Below are 24,033 nucleotides of genomic sequence, written 5' to 3' on the forward strand. Positions count from 1 at the left end.
TGGGCCTCACTACCGTGAGAGAGTTTGTCCTGCCGGAAAGCAGCTCGCCGCCACGGCGTTTTACGTTACCGGCGGTGACAGGCCCTGGGAACGTCCAACTTACTGAAGGGTGCGAGCCGACGTGATGTTCGGTGCCGGAGACGAGGATGACACCGACTTCCTCTCGCCAAGCGGCGGGTGAGTGATGGAGAAGCTGGGCCGAGAGACTGGCGTGAGGTTGCAGGGGTCGGTCTCTTCTCAGGCCTCTCCCCAACTTCCGGGTCTAGACAGACCCAAGTCACGTTCCACCGCTCAGACTTTGCATTCTGAGCAGCGGTGTCGGATCGGCCAATCTGGGTTCAGGACCTGGTACCTCCCTTGACACCCTTTGGCTTTGTGGATCCCAGTTTCTCCAAAGGAGTGGAGATTATTGCTGGGGAGACTGCCTGCCTCGGAGTTTATATAGGAGTCAGCCTCTATCATAAATTCAAGAGACTTTCCCCCGTGAACAGGGTGGTGACACTTTGAACCAGGTCCTGGTGGGTCATCTCTGGCATCCTTCAAAGCCCACTTCGGATGTTAAGTTTCTTGGTAATTCTCTACCCTCACAGTCCTGGGCGGAATAGACTGTTTTATCTTCCTTATTTCCACGAGTCTTTGCACATGGAAGCTACGGAAGCCTAAGCCCTGACAGAGCTGCTTATGTTGCTCATTTCTGTGTAGGTCTCAGAACAACCACTCCCTGCACCTATTGATTGCTCATTGAATGCCTGCAAAATCACACTTTTAAAGCCCTAAAGGCTTAAAGCTGACGGGGGAGGGGAAGACTGAATTCGTTTTCTTCTGCCCTCAAACATCTTATATACTATCTTGGGATAGAAGTCTTTAGTGGCAGGCAAAACCCTCCCCCACTTTTTAATAATTAGCTCAGTGTTCTCCTGTGCCTTGTCTTAGTGGACCTCTTGTCTCCCTTCAGACCTGTAAACTGCAAAGCTCACTTCTTTGCAGTGCCCCTTCTTTGAACATCTGTTTTACATGTTTTGTGCATAGTGATGGACCTGACCTGCTTAAGAATCACTGACATATCAATATGCCAATCAGAACAATAATGATTAATCTTCTAGAATACTGGGCATTCAGTACAAGAGTGACCATAGAATAACTGGCTTTCTTTTGAGTGTGTGTGTGTGTGTGTGTGTGTGTGAGTGTGTGTGTGTGTGTGTGTGTGTGTGTGTGTGTGTGTGGTGTGCATATTGTGAACATCTTTGTCAAGGACAGAGGTTCGCTATCAGGGCTCCTTCTCTGTAGACTTCCACTTTATCTTTTGAGACAGATTTTCTCACTGACCCTGAGCTTACCAGTTTGACTAGACTGATTGTCCAGCAACCTCCCAGTTGTCCCCACACTTGTCTTTTTTTGTGGTTGCTGGGGGATCTGAACTCAGTACCGTAAGCACTTTACCCATGGATTCATCCCTCCAGCCCCTCTTATTTGGTCTTCAGTGGTTAAGATCTTTTGTCACCCAGTGAGTGACTCTGCATTGCACACTCATTCTCCCCGGTCCCCACCGGTCCCCACCAGAGAATGCCTGCACCCACTTAGCTCCACTTTGAATTAATTTAGTTGCTCCATTACTTTTGAGGTAATTGGACATCGTTTCCTTTCTTTCCCGTGTCACCCAAAACATTTACAGCCTCTGCTGCTCTTGCTGAATGTTCATCCACGACCTGTTTTGTGTATGTCTGTATATGGGGCCTTTTGAATATCTTCAAAGTTTGTTTATTTATTTGGGACAGGGTTTCACTATGAAGCCCTGGCTGACCAGGAATTCTTTATATAGACCAAGCAGAGCTTGTTCTCACAGGGATCTGACTGTCTTTGCCCCTGAATGGTGGGATTAAAAAGGCATATGCCACCACACCCCAGCTTTGAGGTATATTTTAATGTCATAATCTTTGCTATGTGAGAGAGTGTTTGGGGAAAGTTTAGGAAGGAGTTTTAAAGGCTTCCAACTTTCATGCACTAAAGAATCTGCTGCTGACTAGGCAGACAGTGACAGTCATGTGCTCTTCTCCTGATTCCTGACCCAAGATAATTTCCTGTTTCCCCGAGAAGGCTTAACAAAGATTGAAGATACTTTATACATATGACTATTATTCCTAGGCATAGAAAACAGACAATTTGGTGGTAAAAGACTCAACAAAGAAAGCTCTACAGATACAAATTTTGTCTCCGGTAGTAACTAGGAAAACAGAATTAAACTTAAGATTAAGAATAAGAAAAATGAACTAGAGAGATGGCTTAGTGGTTGAGAACACTAGAGGAACTGGGTTTGAGTCCCAGCACCCCCACGGTGGCTTACAGCCATCTGTAACTCCAGTCTCTGAGAATCCAAGCCCATCTTCTGGCCTCTTTGGGTACCGGGCGTGCAAATGGTGCATAAACATACATGTAGACAAAACACACACGTAAAGGTAAGGAGACTACAGAAAGGTTTGTGTGCATTCTCTGATTTGGCTGTTTCTCCATTGGTTGTGTTAAGGAAGTAGAACATCTGGCAGTGCAGCTCCTTTTCAGTTCCTCTTTACAAATGAGTTTACTTTAAAACTGCTTCCCTGGGTTTGACTTAACCTTCTGACTTTCTTGAGGGTTTCTTAGGCTGTTGAGGGCTAACTGAAGCAAGAGCACTGATGTCTAGGATGGTTGTTTCAGTGACCGATGAGATGATCTGCTCCTCAAGTTCCTGGGCCTCTTCTTGTTTGTTTACTTGCTTGTTTGTTTTTGAGACAGGATCTTACCGTGTAGCTCTGGTTGGCCTGGTACACGCAATGTATACTAGACTGACCTCCACCTCAGAAATCTGTCTGCTTCTTCCTCCTGAGTGCTGAGATTAAAGGCATGAGCCACCAGGTACAGCCAGGTTCTCCAACCTTAAAGTCTATGGTTAACCTAAAAGTAGTAATCAAAAGGCATGTCTTCTCCTTCCTTCTTAGCCCCTTTCTCACCATTATGACTTTGAAATGAAGAAATAGGCAGATGTTCACTAAGTATTTCATATTTGACTTCAAGTAATATGGAGACGTATAAGTTATAGTTCCTTCGCCTAAGACAATTTATTTAAGCAGTAGAATAAAATCAAACCAATAATAATAAACATAATCACAAGGCTCCTGAAAACTTAGATTTATTTAATGTTAATGTGTAAGAGTATGTACACAAGGCATCAGGTGCTCTGGCACTGGGGTCACAGAGTGCTGTGAACCACCAGCTGGGTGCTGGGACCTGAACTCAGCCTTCTGTAGCAGGAAAAGGTGCTCTTAACAACCGAGCCATCTCTCCAGCTCACAAGGCTTTATTTTGAAATCACATCTCACTATATTGCCCTGGAAGTTCTTAAATTCCTGGGCTCAAGTAATCAGTGATCTCCTGAGCAACAATCCCACCTGACCTTCTTTTTATTACCAATTATTTGTGTGTAAGCAATTATTCCTTATCTAGATTTAAGCTTTGGGCCAGCAAAAGGGCTTAGTGGATAAAGCTTTGACAACCTAAGTTCAGTCCTCATAAACCACATGAAGCTAAAAGAAGAGAGCCTTCTCTACAAAGTTGCCCTCTCATCCCACATACACGCACGTCACAATGCAAACATGTATACATCATACATATGCGGTAGGGATAAGTTGCTAAAAACTTAAAATGCGTATAAGATTGGACACTTTTCACTACTGTTCACTGTCTTAAAAAAGAAAGAAAGGGGAGGGAGTCTTTAGGTCACCCTGGCCAAAAATGAAAACAAACAAACAAACAAAAACAAAACAAAAACCTCAGTTTCCTCTATGTTCCTTTAGCATGTGTTAATGTCTTAATTAAGTCAGCATTGCTCCCACTCAGGTATTACACTTGCATTGTCATCTAAACTCTTTGTCTTTAAAGTATTTGTGGCCCCATTTATAGGACATTTGAAGGAAGCATACTTGATTCTTTAAGAAAATAATAGTGCCAAACTGTCAAAGGCCAGCTTCAATATCCAGAGTGGCCACTGATCACTCAGAAGACTTTTCTCTGAGGGAACAAAGCATGATTCTCTTGGACCAGTGAGAAGCTCCCTGGGGATGGGGAGAAGAGTGAACACACACACATACACACATACAGACACATACACACATACAGACACACATACAGACACACACACACATACATACACACACACACACACATACACACACACACACACACACACACACACAGACACATACACACATACAGACACATACACATACAGACACATACACACATACAGACACACATACAGACACACACACACACACACACACACACACACACACACACACACACACACACACACACGTTTGGTGGATGAAGCAAAGCTCCAAACAAGCTCCAATAACTTTAGTTTTTCTCTCAGCCTTTTTATACCACATAAGACAAAATTTTCTATGTAAGAAAAATGATTATCTCATAGCCACAAAACAATCACCACAGGAACATATTTTTCAAGAACAGATTGAAATCGTTACACATAGGAAATTACAACAGGATTATTGATTATGTATTGTTCTTTTGAAACTCATACTTAGGTAAACATTTTCATGTATCTTTCTCTCCACAAGTTCATCATGAAGATTAATTTTTTTTTTTTACCCCAAAGCTGTAATTTTTTTGTCACTGATTAACAAGGCTTAAGCAAGCCAGTCCGTAGTAGCAAGTTTTTTCCTATGCTTAGCTGACCACAATTTGTATATATATATATATATATACACCAAAACAACAGCAACAACAACAAAAAACCAGGTCATCATCTTATGTCTTATTTTTGAAGTCTTGTTCAGCTAAACTGACTAGTTATCCCATTTTCTAGCCTTATACTCAGAACAGAATTGTTTACTCTTTATTCATAAACCTGTCTTTTTATGGAGTACACTGTGACCACATCTCTAGATCACAAGATCCAGGAGCTCAGACCCAACCTAGAATGAATGTTTTCTTTGATTATTAACTTATCCCAAGCCTGTTTTTCCCTTCCAAGTACAATTACGTGTTCGTAATACATGGGAGCTCACTGTGCTTCTTTTCTAGCCTGTGCAGCCCTCACTACTCTGCACGGAGGGGCACATTCCACTCCTAATTCTAACCTTATTATATCTTTTTGGCAAAACAGCTTAAGCCATCTCCTTAAACCTCCTATCAACTACCCTAACTTCCTGAAACTATTTAAGTCAAATAAAGAATTCTGTAAAATCATTAGTTCATCAACAGATTGTCCGATAGAGTGTGCTGTCTACCAAGAAACAATCAATCAAACTATAAGCAGTGAGGGTCTCCCCACACCCCTCACACCATGCTGGGTATATGAGGAGTGCGGCAGTGAGAATCATGAGAAGGCAGAGCAGCAGCAAGAAGGAATCTAGAGGCAAGGACCCGGGGCTGTGCCTCACTAGGTACATTCACTGAGGCTGTGCTTAGACCACCTCAGGAAGCATTACTTGCCCACTGCGCTCCTCCGGTGTGGCATCCACCACCAAATCTCATTGGATGTATTTCGTGAAATCCTAATTTATATTTATATACACACATACATTACATTTTAAAAAAGTCAGAAGAACTGAATTGTTGAGAAGCTTCACCCAAGCTAAGAATAACTTTAGAGAAGAATTCAGTGCCAGACTGAATTTGTGAGTTAATTGTTTTTCAGTTGATTTGTGTTATTATAATAGAATGTAACAGATTGGGTAAGTCATTAAGGAAAAGAAACTTAGGAATTAGTTGGTGGGGTGCACTGCCATATAACTGTTGCTCTTTTGGATAACTCATACTTCGTTGTGTGACTAAATGTTACTTAATAAATAATCTCCTCATTTGACTATAAACTTCTGTAAAAAGAATCCAGTCTTGTTCTCCTGTGTTTACCTAGTACATAACATCTCCTAAGCTGTAGGAAAACATCTAACTTAGATTAGGGCATCTTATAGGAAGAAAAGCCAGAAGGAATACGTCAGGCAGAAGGAATAGCATTTCTAAATTCTGGATTTAAAAAAGATCTTACGTTGGCCTGGAGATGTGGCTTAATAATCAAGTCTGTGCTCATCCTTCATGAGACTTTTGAGTTTAATCTCCAGCATTTGCCTCTCTCCCCTTCCCAAAACATTCTTGCCTTGTTTAAGAAACAGAAGGGATTTGGAGACGGCCTACAGGTTAAAAGCACTGGCTTCTGGAGTATCTGGGCTTGATTCCTAACCCACAAGGCAGCTTATACAATCCTCTGTAACACGAGTCCCAGGAAATCTGATGCCCTCTTCTGGCCTCTGCAGGCACTGCATGCATGTGATATACAGACACATATACAGGCAAAGCATACAAACACATAAAAAACAAAATTATTGCTGGCCTTGGTGGCACACATCTTTAATCCCAGTACCTGGGAGGCAGAGGCACGAAGTTCTCTAAACATTTAGGGCCATATAGTGAGATAGTGAGACCCTGTCTCAAAAACAAAAACCCAATAATAATAATAACAACAACAACAACAACAACGACAACAACAATAATAATAATAATAAAATCTTTATAAAGAAAAGAAACGGAAAGTTCCTTATATTAACTGTAGCACAGATTTGGAAATATGAAATGACCAAGTATGAAGTTGCATAAGTCAGGAGAGATTTTGAAATCTTGAAGGATCCTTCTAAAACCATCTTGCAGATTTTAGGTTAAAAATATTTTTGTTACATTTATTTTTTTACTTATAGTGTGTATGTGTGTGTGTGCATATGCATGTGCGTGCGCATGCACAGGCACGCTTATGAATGTATGTTTAGATGCATGGGTGCCGAAACCCAGGACTTCATCCTTCTCCTAACATTGGTGCCGAAACGCGGGACGTCATCTTTCCCTTTCAGGCACAGGCACACCTGTGTGACATGGCATGAGTTTGGAGGTTAAGGGTAACTTGTAGGAATTGTTTCTCAGCTTTTATCACATGGTTTCTACAGACTGACCTCATATGATCAGGATTGGTGACAAGTACCTTTACTTACTAAGCCATCCTGGTGGCCCAAGTTCTAAGTCTGTATCTTACTAATATTGAAGAGTCATCAGGAGTAATCACGTAGATGCAGCCTGTAGAGCGTATAAGAAGTAGATATGAAGAACTGGGTCTAGTGGCATAACCCTGTAACCCCACCTACACAGGAGGATTGGGAGTTCAAGGCCAGCCTGGGCAACCTCACAACACTACTATAAAGTGAAAATATAGAAGGGGTGGTGGTAGCAAATATAGCACAGCAACAGAACACTGGCATTTTCAAGACCCTATGGTAAGTCCCCCAGTAGAGCTGAGGCAGGGGGAGGAAAAAAAACGACATAAGACATAGGTGGGGAGGTGAATTAGGAGATTGTTGCAGTAGTCCAACCAGACAGAGGTGAGGACAGCATAAACTGAGGAACTGGCGGTGGTCTGGGGAGTGGTGAGTGCAGCTGAGGAATCTTTAGAAGAACAATCAGCTGGAGCTTGGGTCAGCCATTGCTGTCCCATCACAAACACAGTCTTGATTTCAGAGCTTCAACTGCTATTCCTGTTACTGAATGGGCAGTAGTACCACTACAGATACTTAAGTATGGGCAGCAGTGTTTAGAGTGATAGCAATTTGGGAAAATGTCAAATGACATTTTATCTTCCTTTTCCTTTAACAGGGCCAAGCTGGCTTCTCTTTTTGGACTGGATCAAGCAACTATGGGCCATGGAAATGAGTTCTTCCAATACACGGCCCCAAAGCAGCCTAAGAAAGGCCAGGGAGTAGCAGCAGCAGGTAAGTTAGGAGGCAGTAGGGTTATGTCTAGGAGACCAACTCTGGGTATATGTGTGAGGAGGTTCTATACTGGGTTAGCTGGATGACAAACCCACTGCGGATATGGGTGGCACCGTGCATGGGCTGAGATCCGAGCTGAAGAGGGGAGTGAACAGTCTCTCTGCTTCCTGACTGTGGTGCAAACAGCAGCTGCCTCACACTCCTGCTGCCATGTCTTCCCTACCTGATGGACTCTGTCCTTAAACTGGACCCCAGTAAACCAACCTTCCCTCCCCCTTCCCCTAATTTATTTCTGTCAGTTATTTGGTTGCAACAACATATAAACAGTGCATATACCAAGTCCTGGGCTCTCTGCCCCCAGCCTAAGCTCACCCACAGCAGTGAAAGCCTGTTGAAGCTCCCAGGTTCTGGTGCCCTTAGCTGGGAACCGACCTCACAACAGCAGGTAAATTCTTCTGCTCCTTGACTCCAAAACGGCCCAAAGCACTCATTGTACCCTGCTTCATTTAGCATGGAGGACACAGGGATTGTTAGTTAAAAGGCACCTGCTGAAGGAAAGAGGAGAATGAGAGATTAATACTTCTGAGGTGGGCTGGAGAGATGGCTCAGTGGTTAGAGCTCTGACTGCTCTTCCAGAAGTCCTGAGTTCAAATCCCAGCAACCACAAGGTGGCTCACAACCATCTGTAATGAGATCTGGCGCCCTCCTCTGGCGTGTCTGAAGACAGAGACAGTGTGCTCATGTATAATACATGAGTCTTAGGTGCTCCACATGGATCGTCATTTCATTCTCAAAGTAATTTGTGAAGTGGTTGACATGACCAGATTTGGGAGGCTTTCAGCAGTTTAGGAATTTGGTTAGTCAGCCGTAATGGCAGAACTGAAGTTTGAGCTCGGAGTTGACTGACTCTTCGACTCATTCTTTCGGGTATCCTTCTCTGTTTTGAGGTAAGAAGCCAAAGAGGATGCGGGGTTGGTCGTAGAAGAGCCCGAGGAGAGCTGGGTAGTGAGGGACTTATATTAAATACTTGAAGATCAAAGTGGAGGTATTGTGTGCCAGGCATGATGCTGACTAGTCAGGATCCTCGGCCAGATGCCGAGGAGTAGTTGAAGCAGATCCCTCATGGATGACCATGTGAGGAGAAGACAAACACTCCTGTCCATTCCTTTGGGCTCTGCACTGCATGCTTCTGTGGTGTGAGACGTGTGTAGGATTTTTCTTATGCACTATGCAGCTGACACTATGTGAGTATCCTGTGATTCAGCTCAATTCTGAAGTTCCTGCCCAGACATAATGTCAGATCCCTCAGACGGAGGGTTTAGTATTACAAGGCAGTCTTCACTTAAGATGCCAATCCTTAGTCAGCTCCCTCTGTGGGCGGACTGCCCTCCCTCTCTGGGTGGACCGCCCCCTTCTCTATCACCACTGTGTTTCTGGGCAGACCATCCTCCTAATGCTTTGTATGCTTTATAACCTGGAAGCTCTTCAAACTCTGTGCTTTAAGAGTTTTCTACAGCCTGTTGTAGCCCATTTGTCCTGAGATTGGTGAGTGTAGCTCTAAGTTATAGTCCCTAATCCTGTAATTATTTTGTCTTTCTGGTGGTGGCTGGCTCTGTCCTCAGGAGCCCCACCCTGAGTTACCTCAGCAACAATGTCAAAAGATGAAATTTCAGTAAAGTTTTAAGACCTTTCATAACTGGTTTTTATTTGCAGTCCTAGAATCGACAAATGCCATTCTGTAAAATGAGGCGTCCTGACGAATTGAGAATAGGACTTTTGCTTTACAAAGGCAGAAAAGAGCTGAAGAAGGCATAATCAAGAAAAGTAGATTAGCCATTTTGAAGTTCCTTACCCAGTAAAAGAGGAAAATAGGCCATAAAAACTGGTCTGTGTGAGGTATCTCATATGACACCAGACACAGCCACATGAAGTTTCAGCTTAAGAATGTTGGGTTGTTTTCTTGGTGATTTGGAATTCTATAAATAACTATTTGGGTTTCATTTGTTGGGTTCAACATGTAGACATCTCAACATGTAGACATCTCAACGTGTAGATATCTCAACATGTAGACATCTCAACATGTAGACATCTCAACATGTAGACATCTCAACATGTAGACATCTCAACGTGTAGACATCTCAACATGTAGACATCTCAACGTGTAGACATCTCAACGTGTAGACATCTCAACGTGTAGACATCTCAACATGTAGACATCTCAACGTGTAGACATCTCAACGTGTAGACATCTCAACATGTAGTCCATCTCAATGTGTAGACATCTCAACATGTAGTCCATCTCAACATGTAGTCCATCTCAACATGTAGACATTTCAACATGTAGACATCTTAACATGTAGACATCTCAACATGTAGACCAGGCTGGTCTCTAGCTTGAGATTCTCTGTCTCTGCTTCCCACAGGCTGGGATTACAGGTATGTCTCCATGTCTCACAGTGCATAAACTCAGTTATAACTAAAGGGACTAACCACAAAAGACTCCAGGAAATTCTGAGGAGTATTATGCAAGAGCCAAGTATATTTCTCAAAAAACACTCCTACTCTTACTACTCAGGGAACTACAAAGGATTTAGGAAGTGGAAACAAGATGAGATTGTACCCTGCCCCAGCCCATCCAGCTAAGTGTTCCTTATAGATTTCCCTCTTCTCTTTCTTAGCTGTGTGCTTCTGACTCTGGTTAAAGTGTTTGACCAAATAGGTGCAGAGGAAAACAAACCACCACAGGCTTGTCTGATGAAATAGCTTGATTTTTCTCTCATTTAAAAGAATGGATTGATTGCCTGGGGCATAGAGGCACAACACCTTTGACCCTAGCGCTGGGGAGGCAGGCAGATCTCTGTGAGTTGGAGACCAGCCTGGAGTACCTGGAGAGCCAGAGGGACACAGAGAAACCCTGTCTTGACCCCCCTCCCCACATGCATCAGTTGATTGTGTGTATGTATATAGGCATATGCATGTATAGATGCATGTATAGGCATATGCATTCCATGACTCAGGTCTGAGGTTAGAGTGGAGGACTTAGCTGTCTCCTTCAACCATAGGAGTCCGGTTTTGTTGTCACTGTGGTTGTTTATTTTATTTTTCTTCATAAAGGTAGGCAAATTTTTTCCTGTGAAAAGTTTTTTTTTTTCAAGTGAAGGAGAAACTAGAAGCCACACAAGAGTAAATAAACAGGTTTTACCTTTAAAGATACAGTTGGTTGAAGAAAGCCTTTTTTTTTTTTTTAAATGAAGAGATTAAAAAGGACTCAAGATAAATTTATTGATGAATAATGAAGAAAAATATCTAATCATCCCCTGAACAAGGAGACTAAGTTAGAAAACTTGTCTCAAAAAGATTTTTCTCAAGACTGCACATTATAAGATTTCCTCTTGAGTGCCAAGACTAAGAGTGAGGATAATGTTGCTTGAGAGGAGGAATCCCGAGCTAATGGGAGGGTCACAGGATGAGGGCCCTGCTCTGCCCGTGTCCTGAAGACCCAGAAACAGCCTTTTCTCTTCAGGACATGAGCCTGAGAGGACTACAGGAAGCTGCCCTGGCCCTGGGGAGGATGCTGGTCTGGCCTCCCCAGATAGTGACTTTTTTTTTCTGGGTTTCACACTTGTCTGATTGTTTAATGCTGGGTTTCCCACCCCATTCCTATAAATTGCTTCATTAGGAGTAAAGATTTATCATAGTACTGCATACAACCAGAAAGTGCAGAGAAAACTAAACTGCATATAGCTTTCTAAACACAGTAAGAACACATAGAACACACCACCTAGGAAATGAGTAAATAATACTTCATTTCGTACCTCATTCCCGTTCTTTCTAGACTAGCATCCTGCTTCTGGGTCCCACGCCCCGAGAAATGTTTAGTTTCCACTTTCCTATAATCAGTAAAGTCACGTAAACGACAATGAAATGGTGCTCCCCCTTTCCTGTTGTCTTCTTACTCGGTGAAGATTTAAAATGACAGTTTCCCCTTGGCAGTGATGTGGAGCAGTCCCAGCTGTACTTCTGATGGGAGGAGTATAAATTGCTGAGGTCCCAAAGGGCGCTCTCTGGGACAGGGGAGAGCCAAGACAAATTTGCTATTTATACTGCCTTATCTCAGAATTCTGTTTTCAGGAATTTTGTCTAAGAGTCAGAAACCACACACACACACACACACACACAGTTTAAAAGACATTCTCCATAGCTTTAAGCATAACAGAGAAAATTTGGTATCTGCCCAAAGAAATGTAGCACAGTAAGAAATGAGGAGGAGGCTGGAGAGATGGCTCAGCGGTTAAGAGCACTGACTGCTCTTCCAGAGGTCCTGAGTTCAATTCCCAGCAAACATATGGTGGCTCACAACCATCTGTAATGGAATCTGATGCCCTCTTCTGGTGTGTCTGAAGACAGTGACAATGTACTCATACATAAAATAAATAAATCTAAAAAAAAAAAAAAGTGAGGAACATTCTTAGAGTCAGTTGTTGTGTTTTGTGTAGCTGTTAAGAGGCAGCATTTTGGGCAGTAGCCATGAGCCAGCCACCTAGGTTTGTTTGGGAGAATATAGAGAAGACTTGTAGTCAGGGAGAAGTGGAAGAGGCCAAGTTGAATATTTTTGTTTGAAAATACTGAAAAAGCTTATTTGCAGGAGAAAGGACTCAGAGCAAACGCTTGAGTTTACTGAGCTTTAATTTTGGCTGAGGAGGGTCTAAGAGGTTTCCATTTCCATCGTGGTTTCTTATGTCTGTCTGACTTTCTACAATGTACTTGTACTCTCAAACTGAGGGGAGGCTTCAACCAGAAAAGTAAGAGAGGAGGCAATTTTGAGATCAAGCTCACCTTGTTGTCCTTAGTGAGCTCTGCTTTTCTATCTAGACATGCATCTAGGGAGCTTAGCACTGGGTGTGGTGGTAAATACCTTTGGTCCCAGCGCTCAGGACATGAGGCAGACCATAAGTTCCAGGTTAGGTTGGACTACATAAAGGAAACGCTGTCTCCAATAGACAGAGAGACAAACACCAAACAATATCAGAATGCAGTTTATCCTTAATATGCTATTTTAAAACATTAATGCTACTGTAGAGCTTTGACAGATTTAGGGGATGAGTGTGATTTAAACGTTGATGCAAAAATGTAGTCATCATCTCAAAGGGGACAAGAGTTTATTCTGAAGTCAAATATGGTCCAGGAACACAGATTGAGTTCCTCCCAAATCTCATGTTGCAGTATGCTAACAGTTTGGTAAAGTTTTATGGGAACAGAACAAAGAGAGTCACAAATCAAGATACTTTTCACCAGCTGTGGTGGAGACATGAGGTTCAAACAGACTGAGAAAAATCTCTGCTGTAGGCCTCAGATGCTATCTGATGATGTTCTTAGCCTTTTGGTTGGTGGAAGCTAGTGGTCTTCTAAGTCAATAGATTCCAAAAGGCTCCACCTGTTGTTAGATGTTAGATTAGATACAGGAGTGGTCAAGGGAGGGCTATTAAGGGGCTGAAGACAGCCCAGGATAGGTAGTAATTGGGCTCCGAACCTGCAGAAACACTCCTGCCTTCTACTCGCCTTCTAATCAGTTGATCATCCTTGTAGGAAGTTCATTATCAACTAGCATTCCTTCCAGGACCTCTTGTGCACACTCTCACCTACATTCCCTGCACCAGAGAGGGAAATAGCTTTACTTGTACATACGTTAGCTGTCAGAGCATTGAAAAGAGAAAGAAAGCAGTAGTGTGTCTCAGTTTTCTAGACTTCTTGTCCAGCCAGAGTTTGTCTGTGGAGTGTGGTGTTGGGGCTAGTGTGAGTCTAGCCTCGTCTACTGTCATTTAGAGTCTGTTCCCCTCTACCTGACTCGGTCACAGAGCTGTCTCTGGATCCAGTGAACATAGTGGTAATGAAAGCATTGTCACACGAACTGTAATAGTGGTAATGAAAGCATTGTCACACTAACTGTAATAGTGGTAATGAAAGCATTGTCACACTAACTGTAATAGTGGTAATGAAAGCATTGTCACACTAACTGTAATAGTGGTAATGAAAGCATTGTCACACTAACTGTAATAGTGGTAATGAAAGCACTGTCACACGAACTGTAATAGTGGTAATGAAAGCACTGTCACACTAACTGTAATAGTGGTAATGAAAGCACTGTCACACGAACTGTAATAGTGGTAATGAAAGCACTGTCACACTAACTGTAATAGTGGTAATGAATGCACTGTCACACTAACTGTAATAGTGGTAATGAAAGCACTGTCACACTAACTGTAATAGTGGTAATGAAAGCACTGTCACACGAACTGTAATAGTGGTAATGAAAGCACTGTCACACTAACTGTAATAGTGGTAATGAAAGCACTGTCACACTAACTGTAATAGTGGTAATGAAAACACTGTCACACTAACTGTAATAGTGGTAATGAAAGCACTGTCACACTAACTGTAATAGTGGTAATGAAAGCACTGTCACACTAACTGTAATAGTGGTAATGAAAGCACTGTCACACTAACTGTAATAGTGGTAATGAAAGCACTGTCACACGAACTGTAATAGTGGTAATGAAAGCACTGTCACACGAACTGTAAAGCATGAAGCAGGATTTTTCAGGCTGGTTGAGGTTAAAAAGTCAAACAATGAATGACACCTTTGTTTTCTTCATCTTCAGGAAATCAGTCGGCATCAAAACCAGCACCAGCTACCCCAGGCTTGCCCTCCGTGCTGTTTGCCACTGCCGTGCACGCATACCGCTAGTAAGTGGCTGGGAGAAAAAGCCTGAGAGCTGGGGGAGGGCGTGGGTGAGCAGTCCCTGAGTTTTAGGGGTATGTGGCTAATAGATGATTGAAAAATAAAGCACTGGGACTGGGTGTGATGGTGCTCATCTTTAACCCCAGCACTTGAGAGTCTGGGCACAGAGTCTGTAGGTTCCTGGGAGTCCCAGATCTGCCGGAGCTGTACCAGTGAGACCCTAGGCCAAAGAAAAGAAGTTGCAGAAGAGCTTTAGGTTAAAAGCTGCCCGCCTCGGACCTTTCTTAAAGGCCAAATACCTAGCTGTTTCAGAACGGAGAGCTGGCTCTTCATGGTTTAGACGGGTCCTGATATTTGTTGTATTCTTGCTTCAATAGCACAAACGGTCAATATGTTAAGCAGGGCAAATTCGGAGCGGCTGTCCTGGGGAACCACACAACCAGAGAGGTGAGAAGGCCCACATTGATTTCTGTGCCACATCCCAAGAATTGTTAATGCCTGGGATCTGTTTCTTATCTGCTCAATAGAGACTTATGTGTCAGGGGATAAGGGTGGCTACTCATGATGACTGAATGTGTATTGTTAGGATTGAGTAGATCGCCCTAGTTTGCCTACTGTTATGTATTAAAACAAGGGATGCTGTTTAGAATGCTTGTGTCACACATCTCCTTTGTGATGGTTCTTGTGTAGGGTCTGGGAAGCTTGAGTAAACAGTCAGGGTTGCTCTTTGTTGGGTTCCTAACGATCATTCCATTCTCTCAGGGCCTTCCATCTTTTGGCCTCTGAAAATAAGGCTGAGCTGTTGGTCAGTGTATTGGGGTGAAGTATAATGGATGTCACTGAATGCCCCCAAGCCTGACTTCCTTGAGTTGGTGCATCCAGCTCAAATACCACTCCATGATTGTGAGTTAGGGATTACTGAACTAGACAGAAGGAATTCTCACATCGCAGGGGCCCAGAGAACACAGGGCCCTGCTGCTCTGCTGCTCTGCTGCTCTGCTGCTCTGCGCACAAAGCTGAGATCCGTTGCCCATGGTGACTGACACAATGGCCGACACTGTAAGGCAAGTCAGTGGGCTTCAGTATCACTGCATTTTAGTCCTAAGCACTCGCAGCCGTTACTCTGCCATCAGCATCCCACCCTCACCTCTCTCTCTGCCCACTCAGATTATTCTGAACAGATCTCCAACAGTTCTAGCAGCAAATGCCTTAGCATGTAATTCTAAGAGATAAGATACTTAAAACTCTCACACTATTATCACACCTGAAAAAGTAAACGGAGCACATCTTAGTCACTATTGGGATTTGTTCAAACTTTTTCTCTATTGTTTTTCTTCTCATACTTCTACTTGATCAGCATCCAATAGATTATCTATTGCAGTTGGTTCCTGTGTCCCTTAAATCTTCCATCCTCCCATTAGGAAGCAAATGATGTCCCTTGTGTGTGTTAGCAGATGCTGATGATTGTTTTTTGGAACTCTAGTTTTGAGACCCCACTATGCTTGACTGCCAGAAAGAGGTGGTAGGTTGTAGAACAATTATAAGGAGGCCGATAAGGCGCTGGAGGTATGGCTTAGTGGTTAAGAACACCAGTTGCTCTTCCAGAGGACCTGGGATTAGTTCCCAGCACCCACATATTGGCTCATAACTATTTGTAATCCCAAATCAGGGGACCTGGTGCCCTCTTCTGGCCCATGTAGGTACTGTATGTGTGTAATGCAGGCGAAACACCAATACGCAAAACAAACAAACAAACAAACAAACAAACAAATAAATAAAATTTGGAGGCTAAAGAGGTAGCTTAGCAGTTAAGGGCCCTTTTCAGAGGACCCAGGTTCAACTCCCAGCGCCCACATCACTGCTCACAGCCATCTTTCACTCCAGTTTTAGGAGATCCAATGCTCTCTTCTGACCTCAACAGGCACCAGGCACAAGACACAGACATGCACGCAGAGAAAACCCTCATTCGCACTAAATAAAGAGTAGAAGCTGATAGCTGGGTGGTGGTTTTTAATCTCAGGATTTGAGAGGCAGAGGCAGGAGGATCTCTGTGGGATCACGGGCCAGACTGATTTACATAGGGGTTCAGGACTACATAGTGAGACCCTGTCTTAAAAAAGAAAGAAACAGAAAAATTGCAACAATTACATTGTAAAGTTATTTGGGAAAACAAAACAAACCTCACTGGAGAGCTGTAGAAATGATGGAGGGAAGATAAATTACAGTCTTAGAGGAAACAACAACAGTGAGATGTCTCTGTTCTGCATGAGCATGTTGCTGACTTCGAGTGAAGTGACTGCTTGAGAGAAGAGAAACTGGAGAGTCTTGCAGCTCAACATCGGTATTCCCTGTGTGACATTTGTTGATTTCAGGGGTGGTGTAGAAGTCCAGGCACTACACCAAAGTCAGAACAATTTCTACAGCTTTGTGGTGCATATGAGAGAAACTTCTAGAGGGAGAGAACAAGTTGTAACAAGTAGCAAGTATCTCCCTTTCCTTATATTTACTAGATTTTGAGCTTTGTGGGGAAGTAGCTAAAGAATTCAGCTAAAACATTCCTGTTGGGTAAAACCTTAAGAACCACAGAGTTAGAAACTTTCTCGGCTTCCAGCCAAAAGCTCCGGAAGGCCCTGCCTGAGTAAGATCAGGGCAGCTCAGAGGTAGACCGATTCTTACATTCTTCTTAAAGATCTGTTAATTTTATTTAGGTATATGAATACTTTGCCTGCATTGTTTTTCTGTGCACTGAGTACACAGTGCCCACAGAGGTGAGCAGGTGAGAAGGGAGTTAGGGTGGTTGTGAGCCACATGTGGGTACTAGGCATCCAGCCTGGGTCCTAGGAAAAAGCAACAAGTGTGCTTAACCACCAAGCCGACTCTCTGGCCCTGGGAAACTATTCTTAATAATGTCTAATCCTCTTACAACCAGTTCAGTCTACAGTGGAACTGGGGTGATCAACCCTTCACTTTAAAAAATAAAATAAATATCTCACATAAAATCACACAGCATCCCTCACAGCTCCCCACATTTCTAAGGACAAATGTCATCTTTTACAATATATTTATTTTTATCTTTATGTATTTGTGTTTGCATGTGGCAATGTGTCATAAGTGCAGGTCCCTGAGGAGGCCAGAGGTATCTGCTCCCTAGAGTTAGGCTTACACATGGCTTTGCACCTCCTCTCGTAGACTTGGAGAATTGAACTCAGGTCCCTGGAAGAGCAGCAAGTGCTCTTAACTGCAGAACCGCAATGTCTCCAGCCCAGAGAGTGAATTTCAATTATTTGGATGTTTGTGTTTGTTTAATCTATATAAAGTACATATGGTCATCTCTAAGTCTCTGGGAGATTGGTTCTAGGGTCCTTTCCTATGTATAGGTAAGAAATCTGTGATATACACTAATGCTATATGTGATATAAATAATATTCCTTATGTAAAGTGGCAAAGAGCTGCACTTGTACATCCTTCGATATACTTTAAATCATTTTTAGATTATTTGTACCATCTAATAAAATCTAAATACTACATAAATAGTTGATATTTTATTTAAGAAATATAAGAAAATATGCTTAAATTTATAGGACTAGGGCACAGGGAGCTATCTAGGATGTAGAAACACTGGCCTTTTCTCAGTCTTCTTGGTAGCCATATGAGCACATATACATGTGAAAATTCACTCAGCTGCACACATTTGACTCGTGTGATTTTTTTCCCCCCTCAAATTTAAAAGCTTTTTGTTGTTGGGTTGGTGTTTGCGTTTGAGACGGTGTTTCATTCTATAGCTGGTGCTGAGCTCATGGCAGTCCTCCTGCATTTTCTGTAAAGCATCCAGTTAGCATCTCTTTGTTGCCCTGCATGTGAATGGGAATGCCAACAAAACACAGCTATTGCTGATGACGGTTAAAGTGTGAGGCCGGAAAGCAGGTGCAAGGGGCAGTGAGGAAGTCCAGTTCAGTCTGAGCGGGTTGGGATTTATAGCGGTAGGAAACGTGACCTCATGTCTTACTGCTGAGTCTGTGTTACCCTTTAACATCTGTTCTCTCTTTCTGCCCGTTGTGAGTACAGTATAGGATTCTCCTTTACATCAGTCAACAGCAGCCAGTGACTGTTGCTACAATTCATCTGAACTTTGAGCTAATGGTAAGTCCTTTTCATACTGGAATCCCTGGTTCCTTCAGGTTTGTGGGAGAGATGGGCCTGAACATTTCTGATAGAAAAGATCCTCTGCTCAGGCCTGGACAGTAAGCAGCATTGCAGAAAGCTCTCCTGGCTCCTTCTGGGAATGTGTGGGGACAGAGGAAGGGATGGCTGGGCTGAGGCGGGGGAGAAGGGCTCCTGCTAGCTCCCTCTCTGAGTCGCCTGGATCAGCTCTCCTCTGAGCTGAGACAGTCAGATTTACTTGCAGGCTGCTCTGCTTGAGGGGCCCACACTTTCCCTTTTCTTTCCCCAGGTTCGTCCCAATAACTACAGCACCTTTTATGATGACCAGAGACAAAACTGGTCTATCATGTTTGAGTCAGAGAAGGCCGCTGTGGCATTCAACAAACAGGTGACGTCTTCTTACTCTTTCCTGTGCAAAGCCAGAGCACTTGTTTGGAGTCTTCCTTATTTTAGTTATGGCAAAACCACAACTGCTCTGTGTTATTAATGACAAGGTAAAGAACCCACTAAACTTGCCGTGTTTCAGGAAAAGAACAGAGCTTACTGAAATTGCCTGAGGGAAACGGGGAAACATAAGCTTATGACTGACCCTTTTTTCACTGAGCTGGAGAGATGGCCCAGTGGTTAAGTGCTTGTTGGTGGCCCATGCCTCAGGAGGCACAGGGAGTTGGATCTCTGTGAGTTTGAGGCCAGCCTGGTCTACAAAGAGAGTTCTAGGACAGCCAGGACTGCAACACAGAGAAACCCTGTCTCAACAAGAAAAAGAAATGATTGTTGCCATGCAAGCATGCAGACCAGAGTTCACATCCCCAGTGCTCACATAGCACTGGACTAATATGGAGGAGATCGGTTCATCTGGCTGGTTAGACAAACAGATCCTGGGAGTGCTGGGTTTAACCAGAGACCCTGGAAGACACTTGACATTAACCTCTGACCTCCAGACACATGTAGCCCCCATAGCCATGTGCCTATACATGTGAATACACATACCACACATGCACGTTACAAAAATCCCCACTTTTTTTTGCTACACAATTTTCTTAAAGATACATGAACCTTGTAAAAGTAGCATTTCAAAAGACTGTCAAATTTTCATGAACTCATTATAGAAAATGAAGTAACAACATTTTTAAAAAATCATTTAAGGGCCAGTTGGTAAAGTGCTTGCCATGTAAATATGAGGACTCGAGTTTGAACCCTAAAACCCCGTGAGAAAGGGAGAGCCAAGGGTGGTGGTGATTACTCCCCAGTAATCCCAGCACTGGGGAGACAAACACGGGGAACCTCGGTTCACCAGGCAGCTAGCAGAGCTTATTTGGCAAGTGAGTCACTTTATCAAAATTCAAGGACAGTGCCTGAGGACCAACACACACGTCAGTCCTTTAGCCTTTACACATGTACACGCACACATACAAATATACCGGAACACACATGTGCACCACACAAACGTTACTCACATACACACACACACACATACGATCATAACTTTTCTACCCAGAGTAACACCTATTAACACATTAAATCACTGTTTAGAAACTGTAACAGGTGCAACTATGCATAGTCCCCCAAAAGCTCTATTTTGTCTGTGTTTATCTTTCCAACTCATGAAACTGATATAGCCGCTTATAATATGGATGTTGTCTGCTAGGGCTTGAATGTGCTTTTCCCTCTAGAGGTCATGTTATTGAAACTCATCACCAAGGTAGTGGTAGGAGCTATGGTCTCTGGGAGGTGATTCTGAGGTCACACTCACTGCATACTTACTGTTGTTTCTAGCCGTGTTGCCAAGCACTCTGTATTGGCCCGTTTAATTTCATAACTACCTTGATAGATTTGCAAAGCTCTTTTCTTCATTTTCTGCAAGTGGGAACGGGTATATGGAGATTAAGTTATTTGCCAAAGGTCAGACTTAAGACCTGGCAGTGCCTGGGTCTGTACCCAGACATTCTGACTCCAGTGCTGACCTGTTGGGCACCCTGATTCCTGGCCAGATTACTGACTGCAGAATGGCTTACTCCTAAGCTTTGTAATGTTTGTTAGTGGGTGCAGCAGTTTGAGAGAGCATGTCAGCAGCGGTGGGATGCTGTGCCGCTTAGACTAAGCTCATGGCGCTCTGACCTTCATCTTGCAGGTGTGTGTGGCCAAGTGCAATAGCATTTCTTCCCTGGATGCAGTGCTGTGTCAGGACCTGGTCGCAGCAGAGGGTCATGCTGTGGAGACTGGAGATTCTTTAGAAGTAGCCTATACGGGCTGGCTCCTGCAGAACCATGTGCTGGGCCAGGTAAAACAGCATGCTCTGCAAGTTCCTTCTATGTGTGTGGCATGCAGCCTTCCATGTGCACACTGTGTACATGTGCTCAGTGCCTCCATGCCCTGTCTCACATTTAGGGGGACACGGTTTCCCAAGCACAATCCGTGTGTGTGTGTTGTCCTCACTGCCAGTTTTAAACTTGAATCTATCATTAAGAAATGATGATATTTTTAAACCTTCTTACCATCTTTCTTTGCTGTTGAGACAGGGGCTCGCTATGTAGCCTCGGATGGCCTGGAACTTGCTATGTAGACCAGCTTGGAGATCACAGAGATCTGTCTGCCTCTGCCCTGTCTCCAGAGCCCTGGGATGAAAAGCACATGCCACTGTGTCTAGTTACCATTTTCTTTTTAATAGGCATCATAAGTAGATTGCAGTTGTTGTGTTAATACTGTTCAGCTCCCGAGAGCAATGTGATAGGATAGAAAGAACTGTATGGCGTTAAGAGTGTGAGTGTGTGGGGAATGGTGTCACAGGTCTTTGGTCCCAGCACTTGGGAGGCAGGTGCAGGTAGATCTCTGAGTTTTGGGCCAGTCAGGGCTACGCAGTGAAATCCTGTATCAAAGCCAAGGAGTCAGGGATTAAGTCCCAACTGTATCTCAGTTTGACCTCCATCAGCTCTGGAAGCTCTTATCTTTCCCATTCGCACATGGAGGTTAGTCTTTGCGCTGCTTCCTTGGAAGGACTGTTTCAGCACCAAATGAGTATATTTACTGAAAGTATTTTATAGATGAAAAAGTGTTGCAGTCAATGGTATGTAGAAATGGCAGTTGACCGTTCTCAGGGGTATTCATTGTGACAAGCTCCAACTGTGCTGTAGTTCTGTCTTCTCAGCATCTTCCGGAGCCTTGTGCCGTTGTACCTGATTGTACCTGCTGGTTGCTGTTTGGGAAGCACCGACCCCCTTAGTTGTTTATCATCGTGATGATTATTGTCTTCAAAACTGGCTGATTTTTTTTTTTCTTTATCAAATGGCAGGTTTTTGATTCTACTGCTAACAAAGACAAGCCGCTTCGCCTGAAATTGGGATCAGGAAAAGTTGTCAAGGTAAAGGCCTGTTTTGGAATTTAAATGTTGAGCCGTCTCCAACCTGTCCTTATCTAGAGTCTGCATGCTTGGTTGGAAAGTAGGAAGGAAAAAGGAAGCTTTTCTGTTAAATAGGTAAGGCATGCCCCTCGAAGTTAGGCAGGTCTCAACCTCACCCTAATACCTACTGACTGTGCTCTTAGGACTAGGAGCTCGCTTTCTCTCTTAGGTGAAGGCAGTGCTAACAGTCATAAGATTAAACAAGCAGGTAGATACTTGAGTGATTAATAAATGAGAGAGTCCATTCTCTCTCAATACTGTATGACTGTTTTAATCATCATTTAAGTGTCTTACCCAACTCCAGCTAGGCCAGCTCTTTCTTTTTTTTTAATGTGTATGTGTGTGTGTGTGTGTGTGTGTGTGTGTGTGTGTATCACAGTGTATATGTAGCAGTTAGAGGACAACTTTCAAGAGTCAGTTCTCTCCTCCTACCATGTGGGTTCCAGGGATCAAATTCAAGTCATCAGGCTTGGTGGTGAGGTGACCCTAACTCTGAGCCTTCTCACTGTCTCAACAGGACAGTTTTTATCTAGAACCTGAGTGTGTGTGTTGTCTGTGAGTTTATGTGTTTGTCTGCGTGTGTGCATATGCTCTTTGTCTGACGAGCTTCCTCCACTTCTGATGTCTATAGGGCTTAGAGGACGGGCTACTGGGCATGAAGAAAGGAGGAAAGCGCTTAATTATCACTCCCGCAGCCTGTGCTGCTGGCTCTGAAGGAGTGATAGGCTGGACTCAGCCAACAGACTCCATCCTGGTGTTTGAAGTAGAAGTTAGGCGGGTAAGTAAATCAGAATCTGAAGATAGAGACAGCTTTTCAAATAGAAATGGCAGGGAAGGACAAAGGTTAGGAAAGTTCTTGCCTTCAGGGATGAGGTCTGAGTTCAGTCCCCAGAATGTACATAAACATTTGCACACACACATGCACACACACACACACACACACACACACACACACACACAAACACACACACAATTACACACAAGCACACACACATGCTCACACATACAGTCACACACAAACACACACATGCACACATGCACACACACATGCTCATGCATTCATAGGAATTTCTGAAAGCTTTAGAAGAAACAATAAGTGCTTTTCTCTGAGATTAGCATTGGAGTTTAGCATCTTTCTTTTTTTTAATGTATAAAAATCTTGTCAGTGAGGTGTGGTGTGGCGTATTTTTAATCCCAGCAGTTAGGAGGCAGAATCAGTCAGATCTTAATGAGTTTATGGACAACTTGGTCTACTAATGAGCTTATCCCAGGATCATACAGAGAGAGCATGTCTTTGAATATGTATAATTTCTATGCTAAAATAGCAACAGCTTTTGGTTAGTTTATAGTATTCCTTCTCCCAAATGACCCTGACATTATTAGGTCAAAGTGGTTTGGGGTTTGGTGCTTGTGGCTATAAACTATAAAATACAGTCCAAATAATGAATATCACAGCATCTCTACTTAGTAGCTATGCTGCCGCAGCAGAGAGGTAGTCCTGCTAATGAGAAACCCTTTTCTCTGTTGGGCCATCTAATCTTACAGTGACATGTCCCTGGAAGCCACATAGATTATCTTAAGTTTTCTTTGAGCTTGAAACCATGAGTAATGATAGACAGCAAACTATTCCAAAACTATTAATGCTGACTTGTAAACATGAGCAAAGTTTTCTACTTTACCAGTAATCAAGAAATTAGAACCAGGCATAGTGGTGCATGCCTTTAATTCCAGCGTTTGAAAGACTGAGACAGGTAGATTTCTATGAGTTTGAGGCCAGTCTGGTCTACACAGTGAGTTCCAGGACAGCCACAGTTACATAGCGAGACTGTGTCTCAAAGAGAAAGAAAAAAGAAAGGAAGAAATAAATTAGAGAAAGCATGTGTGAGGGAGAAAGAGACCGATAGGAAGGCAATGAAGGAAAATGGAGTAGG

The 24,033-nt window shown here is 43.3% G+C and overlaps 1 protein-coding gene across 2 annotated transcripts in view; it reads left to right on the forward strand.

Annotated features, from left to right (window-relative positions):
- Positions 1-87: 87 nt before the first annotated feature.
- The window catches only part of FKBP15 (FKBP prolyl isomerase family member 15), a 56,739-nt gene continuing 32,793 nt past the window's right edge, over positions 88-24,033 (forward strand). For both annotated transcript variants that reach the window (XM_080939983.1, XM_080939984.1), the window contains exons 1-9: positions 88-177; positions 7,690-7,805; positions 14,465-14,549; positions 14,922-14,991; positions 18,610-18,684; positions 18,995-19,093; positions 20,837-20,986; positions 21,995-22,063; positions 22,734-22,880. In XM_080939983.1, the coding sequence (XP_080796109.1) occupies positions 125-177; positions 7,690-7,805; positions 14,465-14,549; positions 14,922-14,991; positions 18,610-18,684; positions 18,995-19,093; positions 20,837-20,986; positions 21,995-22,063; positions 22,734-22,880 (864 nt within the window). In that variant the 5' untranslated portion in view covers positions 88-124. The remainder of the gene's footprint in view (positions 178-7,689; positions 7,806-14,464; positions 14,550-14,921; positions 14,992-18,609; positions 18,685-18,994; positions 19,094-20,836; positions 20,987-21,994; positions 22,064-22,733; positions 22,881-24,033) is intronic.

The sequence above is a fragment of the Micromys minutus genome (genome assembly GCF_963924665.1).
Source record: "Micromys minutus genome assembly, chromosome: 28".
In the NCBI taxonomy this organism is placed as follows: domain Eukaryota; kingdom Metazoa; phylum Chordata; class Mammalia; order Rodentia; family Muridae; genus Micromys; species Micromys minutus.